The sequence below is a fragment of the Schistocerca piceifrons genome, chromosome 4 (assembly GCF_021461385.2).
Source record: "Schistocerca piceifrons isolate TAMUIC-IGC-003096 chromosome 4, iqSchPice1.1, whole genome shotgun sequence".
In the NCBI taxonomy this organism is placed as follows: Eukaryota; Metazoa; Arthropoda; class Insecta; order Orthoptera; family Acrididae; genus Schistocerca; species Schistocerca piceifrons.
The window spans coordinates 131,910,258-131,922,414 of NC_060141.1; the positions used below are offsets into that span (position 1 = coordinate 131,910,258).

A 12,157-nucleotide genomic window follows, 5' to 3' on the forward strand; every position below is an offset into this window, starting at 1 on the left:
AAAGTACTATGCCATTGGTTCTCAGGATGAGGAATCATCGTAAAATAAATGAGTCATAGTCTGCATCCATATGGCTTAAAGGAGCTCTTAATTGCAGCAAGATTAATCTCCCCTGAGATGAATTAGAAAATGGAAGAAAAGCTGAAAAACTATTATGAAGACTCTGCCCCAAGCAAGCATGTTTGTAGGAGTACAAGAGACAGCAAATCTCTATGATGACATCCAATTGATGTCACAATTGAAGGCATGGCCAACAAATCCACGAAACTGAGGTGACTGACTGCTGAGTGGAGATCTGCATGTCATAGCAGAAACTAGAAACACTTACATATGTTACAGATATTTTTGAGTGAGGAATTTGTTGGCTCAATACATGCCACAATTGCTCATAACTGTTAAAGCAAACAGTTTTTAGAAATGTTGAAGCTTGGATCAGATCATATGAGTATCAACATCGTAAGTCATACTTGATGAACTTGTTTACTTACACCACCAATACAGTGGGAAACAAATATTTTTTGGAATAATGATTTTACTACTTCAAACTCAATGAATCCTCGATCAAACATTATTAATGACAGTCAGTTTTCATGTGACGTTCTTAAGTATTTATTAAATACATTAACTGTCTGGAAATGAAAACTTACATTATCAAAATATTTCTTGACAATTGGTTCATAAAATCCTGTAGCTTCTTTGAACTTATTTTCCTGCATGAACAATACATGAGCCACATTAAGTTTCCATGTATCATTTTCACTGCAAAACTCCACAGACTTACGAAATATTTTCTCAACTTGTGCATAGTTTTCCATGTCCCAGTAAATTTTAGCTTGTGCCATAAGTACTGGTATGTACCTAAAAAAATTAAATATTTTAGTCAAGATAAAAAGCATATATTTTCATTTATATTATGAAACAAATACACATTTTATACCTGTCCAAAGCATCCTCATATTCTGCAACAGCTCTTTTCACAAATTCATCATCAAGATTTTGTCTGGCCTCCTGCACTTGCTTTGTTAATTTCCTGAGCTGTTCTGTGTGTTTTGATGCAATATCATCAAATTTTTTGTATGCCTCTTCAGGGGAGGTTTGTTGTGTTATCAGTGCATCTAGGAAACTATAGAGGTACTGTAAAGAAGATCGTCATACTTATGAAACTCAATTTCTCTTACATCTAAAGACATATGGGTTACACACATGCCCTTAACCCTTGGACACCCGAGCTTTTTTTTTTTATTATTTTTTTTTATGCTGGGGGGGTGTCAAATGTGTTGATATATTACACAAATACTCTGAGTTATCAACTTCAAGGCAGGAGACGCACTTCAGTATTCTTTCTGAATGTATGTCACATTTGTGATTATGGCAGTGTCCACACTACTGCTTTGGTTTACTTAGATTGTTATATGTCTGCTTCTTTGTTTTATCTTATTTTACACAAACATGGCACTGACCTTACACTGTTAGAGGCTCATCTGCATGTGTTGTCATTTCTTTGATTTTCTTTTGTAGAATACTTTCTATTGACTGAACTATTTGGTTAGATAACCCCCTTACATTAGTATCTCTTCCTGTATTTGCAGTTTCTGTAGGCCCGACCCAGTTTTCAGAAGAAAAAGTTTCTATTAGTTGTGTTTCTTTTCATTTCATCTTGGATGATGTTGGATGAATAAGGTGGTTGCATTTATAGTACAGATATCAAAGAGCGAGTAAACTACTACTAGAGGCCATCTCTTTGTTCCCCTCTTGCAGGTGTACAAATGAGCTGTGATCAAAAAGTAACAAAAATTTTTGTTTTTATTAAAAGAATCTATATTTATTCATCAACATCAACTTTGTCCCCTTCAAAGTAATCCCCCTCACATACAATATACTTGTCCTAGCACTTTTTCCAGTCTTGGAAATCACTTATGGAACTCACTTTTGTGACAGTGTTCAGTTCCTTCAGCAGTTCTGTTTTCATCCCATCAACAGTGGCAAAACGACATCCTTTCATGGTTCTCTTCAGGGTCGTGGGGGGACCATGTCTGGTGAATATGGTGGCTGAGACAACATATTCAGGTGTGTGTGGGAGGATTATTGTGATGTAACTTCCCCGAGTGGCTTTGACATAATTCTGATCAGTTTCTTTGGATTGCTTCACGCAGACAGCATGTAACTTCCAGGTAAAATTCTTTTTGGTCATACAATCATAAGGTATTCATTGTGTTTAAAATTGTAGTTGTGTCACATACAATCTTTTTGTTGTGACAATTTCTTTGGTGAAAAATAACAAAATCTTTCATGGCTGGTTTGTCTTCATTTATACATTCCACTGAAAAAATGTTTTTATCTCTTTATCATTATATGAACCAATATTCCCATCGCGTAAAGGAAAAACTGTCATGGCCACTCATTAGAATGACCACAGTTTTCTAGGTGATTATTACTAGCAAAAAATGGATCTAATAGTAGGAATGACAAGAGGTCATACTTATTAGAATTTTCTGAGAAGAATAATATGTTTGTCGTTAACGTACACTTGCAGGAGGGGGATAAAGAATTTGGGGAAGAGTGAGAACTAAGATGAAACTGACAATATTTATCAAAAAACAAAACAACTGTACTTTATGAGACTACCCTAAACTAGTACTGAATTGTAAGTGATCACAAACTCATAAGATGAGAGGAAACTTCTCCAAGACTGAAACAATGCAATAATTATTTTAATTCACAAGAAGTATGAAAGTGGTTTGGATCATACAATTTATTGTTGACAGCCTTCTGAATTAGCCAAGGCATCGATGTGACTGAAAATGGAGAAACCTAAGTTTCATGCTGTTACTAAGCATTTTCATTTGAAGGCTTGGACTGCCTAGAAATCAAAACAGAATTGGATGAAGTTCACTTGGATTCTGTGCATAGCATCTGCTGTATAACAGTTATGCTTATCAACAAGTTTATACAATTACAGCCACTGACAGTAATAATAACAACAGTAATAATAATAATAGTAATAGTAATAAGATGCATAACTTATCTGACAAAAGAAAAAATTGTTTTTGTGGGATTTTGCAGTTTTCTACACAATTAAGTATAGTTTAGGACAATAACAAAATAATTTGTAAGCTTTCACAACTCTCCATTTTGCATTTTTCTGTAAGTGGGAGTTTTCATGCTTTTCTCTTTTTTCGGACAAATGTACAAGATCCCTAACAGACATATTAGTTCGCAAATTTACTTCTGAGCCTAAGATCAGATATTCTCACAGTGAGCCCACACAACAACTTGTGCTAACTGCTTGTAATCATGCTTATTTGACTTCGTCATTCTCCCAATCAAATGATCTGTTGTCAGAGGTTCTAGTTCCTTTGCAGCTAACTTTTCCTGATAATTTACCTTTCTGTTCCCATAAGGAGATTTTCAATCTGCAGTGAAGTGTGCACTGATATGAAGCTTCCTGGCAGATTAAAGCTGTGTGCCAGACCAAGACTCAAACTCAAGACCTTTGCCTTTTGCAGGCAAGTGCTCTAATGACTGAGCTACCCAAGCATGACTCTTGACCTGTCTTCACATCTTTACTTTTCTGTTAGCATTTAAAATAGATTGAACATAGTTCCTGTTGCTATTGCACGGTAAACAACTGACTCCAAACACAAAGTGCTGTTTGTGCAAATGATTAAACTCAAGTAGTAATGTCTACCAACATGGTCACTTGACTAGTTGACTATAATACAAATGACACACTGAGATCCATAAGCACACCACTGTTGATACCACATTTAAATGAATATCAGAGAAATCAGTGACTCAGCTTTTTATGAATTTTCATGCATACAATGTGAGCCTTCAGCATGGGTAAACCTGACTCTCCATAAGATCAACAGATTTCAGAAGCATGAATAAATGCTAAAATATCACAATTGACGGTGATGTGCTTTAGGCCCTTTTGCTTGTCATAAGGGAAACTTGCCATCGCACCCCTCCCGTCAGATTTAGTCGTAAGAGTGCCCAGTGGACAGTCTGTCAAAAACTGAACACAGATCAAGCATGAAACCAGGAGGAAGGTGTCACGAACTGTGGGGGGGGGGGGGGGGGGGATAAATTTTTTAGAAACAGTGAAAGATCCAAGCTCAAGAAATACACCATTGAGCACACAATGCATAGCCATGGGATCGTGGTTAAGTGGTGACGGATGTTTGACTACAAAATGGACGAGCCCATGTTCAAAGCTCCATTGTGCCAAATTTTTTTTCCCCCTTCAAAAAACTGTGAACTGTCCATCTGGTCTATTCATTGTATTTAAATTACTGTCTGTGGTCTGTGTCTATAATGAAAGTTGATTCTGCACAATTACTCTATAGCAGCCAAAAGGAAGTGGTTTTTGAATGGGAACTGCAAACATTTGATGACAAGGCGAGAAGTCAACTAAATCCTCCACCAGAAAACATGTCTGGTGTGTCATACATGACATTAGTGACAGTAAGTGGGTCATATGATAGGAATCTCTTATCAACACACCTAACTTATACAGGTGATGAGTGAGTGAGATATGCTGCCTTGCCCTATTTAGGTGCGCGTAAGAATGTGAATGTGATCACTTCCAAGGAAATGATGAAAACAAAGTAATTTGTCACATCAGCTGCAATACATGAACGCAACAGTTTCACAATAACACAGTTTTCCCTGTGCTCTATCAGAAGATAAATTTTTAAAGTTTTTGAAGTTGTGTTCCATTTTGGAAGTTTTGACTCTTGAATTCCTTTGTTGCAACATAGCTCACACCTGTCTATTTGTTGTCTTCATTTCTGTGAGACACCTAAGTGGCATCTCACCTGCTCTCACTATTCATCACATTTACTTTCGACGGTAATGTATTCTTACCACAGGACACATACCCTATAACCAATGTATAGTATGACAAATGCAAGACTAAGAAAGAGAACAAACACTTCAGTGACTGGACAAACAGTTCATAATGTTGCGAAAAAAAAAGAGAGGCATGAATAAGTTTCGAACACCGTTTGCCCACTTGGCAGTCCAACAGCATGATCACTTACCCATGATGCTGTTATTGAATCAGGCTGCTCTTTATTGTACTTCTTATTCTTGGACCGTTCACTGTTTCTATTTTACTTTTTTTTCACAGTCCAGTACAGCTTTTTCCTGTTTTCATGCTTGATCTATGTTCAGTTTTTAACAGGCTATCCACTGGACCACCTTACCACTAAATCTGAGAAGGGTGCAATGGGGAGTTTCCCTTGTCTGTGCCTCAAATGGATTTTTGTATGTTAAAATTCATAACTTAATATACTATAACTTATTCAGAAACTCACAAAATAGATTTATTGTCTGTACGACTTTAACATATACTGATATCCGATCTAATTGTACTACAGTATATAGTGAGTGAATTAGCATGTCTGAGGGGTGTGCTATCATCTAACAGGATTTTTGCTTAGCAAACAGTGATAAAAGTCTGCAGCAGTGTGCCACCACCTGGTGGCACTGACGTAAACTTCTAGTTGAATGGCAAGGGCTAGCTGTGCACATTGTGAACCATGCACGTTGTTTATCACACCTGTATGTACCTGGCTCGTAAGGGAGTTAGTCACGCGAGATGCACATGCACAAAAGCTCCTTAAAATGTGCACAACTGAAGGTGTGCTCGCCACCTCAATACCAAGTTTCATGGAATCTATAGTAGCAGTAGCATGGTAGATTTAAGTGCCGTATCTTTCAGATTGCAGCATCTATGTTACCGTTAACAGCTTTCAAATAAAAATAGCCAATAAATCCACAAGGTGTTGAAAGTTTGTGTGTTCACATGCTCTTGTACTCTTACACAGCTGTGGCCACTGATGAAATCCCTGATATGGTAATGCAAAGCCGCATAATAAAAATTCATGAGATTTCTGAGACTGTAAGCATCTTGATTTAGTGAGCACATAATACCCTGGACCGAGAATTGCATGTGTGTGAGGTGGGTGCTGTAACTGCTCACCAGTGACCACAAGTGCATCCAGGAAAACATTTCAACACAATGTCTGGTGATGTTTAATCACAGTCTGCAACACTTTTTGCATCGATTTGTGACTGTTGATGAAACCTGGATCCATCATTACACACCAGAGGCAAAATGGCAGTTAAAACAATGGACAAAGGCTGATGAAAGTGCACTGAAGAAGGCAAAGATCATTTTGCCAGATGGTAAGATGATGGCCACTGTTTTTTGGGATTCCCATGGAATGATTCTCATTGATTATTTGGAAAAAGGCAAAACCATAACTGGACCCTATTATGCTACATTGTTGGATCATCTGAAACTTGCACTGGCTGAAAAAAGACCAAGGCTGGCATGAAAACAGTGCTCTTTAACCAGGATAATGCCCATCCTCCACAACAGTGATAACAATGGCAAAAGTGCATGAACTGGGCTTTGAACTGGTTCCTCATCCACCTTATTCACCAGACTTAGCCCCAAGTGACCTCTTCCTGTTCTCTAGCTTGAAACTTTGGCTTCCTGTAAGAAATTTTCATCAAATGAGGAAGCAATAGTTGCAATCAATGATTTTGTTGCAGAGTTTGACAAAACCTATTTTTCCAATGGGATGGAAAAGACATAGGACCATTGGAACAAGCGTATATTCCACTATGTCAAGCAGTAAGGTGATCCGTCCATGAAACAAATATTTTTTCTTGCTGTTTTACCAGACTTATCACCAACTGCATACAAAAATTAATATATTTTTGTCAGGCAAAGTAACAGGCTGACTTTGGAAATGGATACAGCACACTGAATCAAATCTTGACCCCTCCAGATACCCGTATGCAATAGCACACTTCTACTGGGATTTAGGGAGTAGCACTAACCCCAGATCAAATCAATAGGGCAGATTAATGATGAGAGCCAGTTTGCTAGCCAGCCCAGATGTGGTTTGTAGGCAGTTTCTGCATTTGACTAAGTGAATACTGGGCTGGTACACACCTCCCATCTCAGTTACATGATATGCAAATACTTCAAAAATGTCCTCACACTTTCCCATGGATAACACTAGTCACAAACAGATCGGGTACATAATTTCTGTCCTTGGATGGAGGGAAGGTGGTAGTGACAGGAAGGGCATCCAACCACCCTCTACCACTTACAATGCCAAATCCAGATTACCATGCCAACCATGTGAAGATATGGGATAAAGCCAGGAAGAAAAAGGAAAAGAATAGGAAGAAAGTGAAGTAGGAGAAGACAGTGGACCCAAATAAAAAAGAAAGAAGGGTGATCACCAACAAAAAGTGAAATTTCAGCATGTACATTTTCGTGATGCAATTGGCATTAATTGTTTTACCACAAACATGGATATATTCTACAGGTTTCTTTATGTAAATGGCTTAGAATATTTAGTTATTACTTAACCATCTGCCATTGTCCTCTTGCATCTGTGATGACCCAGAAAGCAGGCTAATGTAACAACAGTCAGCCTCTTATCAGCACTGTCCCAACATTAGGCAAATAACTCAGAATTTGTACAAACATTAAACAAAACAGGTGCTTATCAAAGACCTATAAACAATCACCAAGCTGTGGCTAAGCCATTTCTTCCCTATGTCATTTCTTGTAGGAGTGCTAGTCCCACACGGTATATAGGAGAATTTCTGTGAAGTTTGGAAGGTGGAAAAAAAAGTACTGGTGGACATATAGTTATTTGGTAGGGCCATGAGTTTTGCTTGGATAGCTCTGTCAGTAGAGCACATGTCCATGAAAAGCAAATTTCCCAGATTTGAGTTCCAATCTGATACACAGTTTTAACCTGCTAGGAAGCTTCAAATCAGCACACACTGCAATGCAGTGGAAATTCAGTCTGAATATTGTACTTGCTTGTGGAATTATTCTTTTCTCTGTTCTGAGTTTTGTGTGTGTTTCATTTCCTTGCCCCATAGAGGTGTGCCACAGACAAAAATGCCACTTCAGGCAAGAAGGTAAACTTGGAGGCAGCCCAGCATTTACTAGATGAGGTCATGCAGATCTTGCAATGTATATCAAATTGGAAAGGCCCCTGGTGTGTCCTCACCTGCCTTGGGTTTCTGTGCTGCCAGCATAGTTACTCCTATCTGAGGAAGAGCAGAGGAGAATATGCTGGTTTTACTGGAAAATTGAAGAACATCCACAAGTTTGGATAGTTGAAACCAGGATCAACTGTTGAGTATGACTTGATTGAGATTAGCAGGAGATACAAGGGCATATATGAGTGTATGCTGAAAAGTAATGCCTCCATATTTTTACCTGAAAACTGTTAAAGCTTTTTAACACATTCTGGTCACTGCCTGTAGAAATTATGGTCATTTTATGATTTCCCTGATAATTAGCACTCAATGAATTTCCAAGGATGGCTTTCCTGATTTTTACTTCGTGATGAATTATTTCAGAGCAGTGACAGCTTGAAGTCAACTGTTTGCTCTTTTAGCACTTTGGAGAGCCACTAGATGGATGTTCCTCCTTCCACAAAGTGCTACATACACTAATACATGTGCAAATGGTGAAACCGCACAGGGCCCCACGCTTCTAGGGGTCCCATGCAAAACATCTCCTGTAATTTTGTTATTACAGATAAATTGAAAAAACAAAGTAAGGTGTTTCTGAAACTACTTGTAATGTAATTCATTATATACCCATTGTGGCATGACTATGGCCACTGGAATACTTCTCAGAAAATTATGCCTGCATTGGAGCCAAGGGAACCAGGGGACTATGATATTGATGTGCTATAGTAATATCTATTGCCATCACATGACTACTGCTCCAGTGTGAATTAAGAGGTATGCAATTCATTATTTCTCTGTGCCTCTCTGCACTCTTTCTACTCACTGTTGTGGTTAACAATCACGCATCACATTCTTCCGTCAGCAGGTGTTTTCCACAGAATGATTTGTTCATCATTGTCAGTTGAAACAGATGGTACTTTTACAGTTCACACCATTTCCTGTGTTGTGTGTGCACTCTATGTGAAGATACAGTGTTTTTGCCTGTCCTGTGAAGTTCAAAGTGCCTACAGGGAAATGTCTCTTGAAAGAGACAGTTTTATAAAATACAATTCAGGTCCTCAAAAGATCGCCGGCCGGAGTGGCCGTGCAGTTCTAGGCACTACAGTCTGGAACCGAGCAACCGCTACGGTCGCAGGTTTGAATCCTGAACCAACAACTTCAGACAGTGAGACTATATTTTGAAATGGATGACAGTATTTCTGAAACAGATGTTAATCTGCTTTTCTCCTTCACCTCATAAGCAAGAGCCACAAAACAAAGTTGAAAAAATTAAGAATTTTAGGGGACTGCAGTAGTCACTGTGGACCAGCTTGAATGTGTTAAATACAATAAACATTATCAACATTCTACATCTTTATTCTTCATGCCTACATATTTATTTCTCAGGGTAGTCACCCTGGCAATGAACACATTTCTCCCAATGAGAGACCAGTTTGTTGATACTGTCACTATAGTTACATTATACACCACCATGTTACACACTATAATTCATGGTCCTCTAGTGACAGAGGGTTCGAAATTGCATCAACAAAGTGAGAAAGTCAGCCGAGTAATGCACTTGATATACAGTACCTCAACCAATATTGAGAACAGAAAAAAAGTTTAGAGATATTACTTTTCAGCACACCGTCATATAATGTGTGATGAGAAATTTTGGGATGTTCATATTTCCAAGGGTCTCAAAGCCATTATGAAACCAATGAAGAATTTGTGGACAGAATTAGCAGGTTGAATACTAATATTTATGGGCTGTCAGACTGATAATTTACATACGGCCCTCATGCATGATGCAGAGCCAAGTGTATTTGATACATTCTCCAAGGTGAGGTCTGACTTTCTGAAAATATTGCATAGATTCATGGTGACAACGATGGCCCTTGAAGAGATTGAGATGGTAGCATGGTTTAAAGAAAGCAGAGTGGTATCTAATACAGAAATTATATGTTATCAGACTGTATGGTTATGGTATGCATAGCTTGACTCCATAAAGAGCCTCATTGCATAAGATATGGCAGGGGGGGGGGGGTGAGAATGCTACTGGCAATCTTCAATTGGGTATGTTGGAAGGATATGGGGCAGGTATCTCTCTAGCCTCCCATCATTAAACAAAAATGGGAACACAATGGACCTTGCACAGCATTACTCATCAATTTTAGCATGAGAAAGTCACATATAGATTCTATGGCAGAGTACTGTGTCACCAGTGTAGTGTGAGGGAAAAGTATAAATTCCTGCTGGACACAGAGATGTAGCTGTCTGTTGTAAATCAGAAGGAGCAGGGAAACATGAAACTGTCCCACATTGGAGATTAAATGGAAAAGGAGGTAGATGAGTAAATTCTCTTGGTTCAGCATATGTTAGTTTCCTGGTGGGAAGGAGCAACCATCAGAGATGGAAGTGTTTTCCCAGGTTGCTGTAGCTACAACATCATTCTAAGGTTTGACTTTCTAGTTGCACATAATAATGAAATGGATCTAGAGTGGATGTAATGAAGCCATAATTTCATCTTGGCACTACTATTAACAATATGGAACAGCTGCACAGTTAATCGTTAGAAGGATAGGCCAACTAGACTGTGTGCACTGTCACTCAGTGTCAACTTGTGTGATGATACACCACAAGGTACATAAAAGTTTGTCTCGATGAATGTTGGAGCGGAGTTGTCAGTTAATATACTACTATGCGGTGGAGCTTTTACCAGGATACAATGAGTTGGACAGAACTTCAGATGCCAGGGCATACTGTAGATATAGGAAAGGAAAGGAAACTTTGTGGTGCCTGTTAGCATAGATGATTTTAGAACAGCAGATGATATAGACAATGTTAATATTAATATCTAAGATCACAGCTGTTTATAAGATACTTAATTTGTACATGTAATATGAACACTAACTTTAATACTTTGACTGCAGATGTAACATGCTATCACTGGAAAAGTCTATTCTACTGTATGTGGTCAATGATGAATAAAAAATCTGAACCCGAATCATGGAATTATATTATGGTTTACTGGTAGCATATCTGGAGATAGTGGCAAAAAAAAAAAAAAAAAAAAAAAAAAAAAAAAAAAAAAAAAAAAAAAAAAAAAATAATAATAATAATAATAATAATAATAATAATAATAATAATAATAATTAGACAAAGGAATGGATTAATAAAGCTCTTTGCTGAGACAGTCTGCCAAATCAGTTGTAGTAATGGGGAAAGTGCCCCATTAACCACAAAAAGACAGAGATGAAATTATTAGAACAATGTTGTTGTTGTTGTGGTCTTTTGTCTGAATACTGGTTTGATGTATCTTTCTACACTAATCTATCTTGTGCATACTTCTTCATCTCCACATGACTGTTTATTTGCCAAATTTCAGTTCTATACAAAACTCCAAACAAATGCCCTCAGAAAAGACTTCATAATGCTTAAATTTATATTAGATGTTAAAAAATGTCTTATTTTCATAAATACTTTCCTTGCTCCTGGCAGTCTGCTTTATATACCGTATCTACTTCAGTCTTTGTCAATTACTTTGCTGTCTAAACAAACTCATCTACTACTATTAGTGTTTATTTTCTAATCTAATTCCACCAATATTGCCTGATTTGATTGCATTCTATTACCATTGTCCTACTTTTGTTGATACTCACTTTATAACTTCTTTCCAAGATACTATCTATTCTGTTCAGTTGATCTTCCAAGGCATTACAAAGTCTTAACTTTTTTTTTATTTCTTCTGAACTTTAATTTCCTTTCCAGATTTCTCCTCGTTTCCCTTTATTACTTGCTCATTCTACAGAATGAATAATATAGTGGATAGTCTGCAAGCCTGCCTCACTGACTTCTCAACTAGTCTATCTTTCATGTCAGTTGGCTTTTACACTTTCAGTCTGTTTTCTGTACAAGTTGTAGATAACCTTTTGCTCCCTGTATTTTATCCCTGCAACCTTCAGAATTTCAAAGAGCATATTCCAGTCAACACTGTGAAAACCTTTTTCTGCACCTACAGATGCTGTAAGTGTAGATGTGTCTTTATTCAGTGGATCTTCTGAGATAAGTCATAGGTTCACTATTGTCTTGAGTGTTCACACATTTCTCTCCAACCCAAATTGAACTTCTCTGAAGTCAGCTTCCATCCATC

General features: G+C 37.7%; 1 protein-coding gene across 3 annotated transcripts in view; it reads right to left on the reverse strand.

The window, feature by feature from the left end:
* LOC124795048 (tetratricopeptide repeat protein 30A) overlaps positions 1-12,157 on the reverse strand; it is a 184,878-nt gene that overhangs the window by 31,910 nt on the left and 140,811 nt on the right. For all 3 annotated transcript variants that reach the window (XR_007016639.1, XM_047258838.1, XM_047258839.1), the window contains 2 exons: positions 938-1,134; positions 648-858 (listed from right to left, as the gene is read on the reverse strand). Coding sequence is in view for 2 of the 3 variants with exons in the window: in XM_047258838.1 (XP_047114794.1) it covers positions 648-858; positions 938-1,134 (408 nt within the window). In the remaining variant the exon portion in view is untranslated. The remainder of the gene's footprint in view (positions 1-647; positions 859-937; positions 1,135-12,157) is intronic.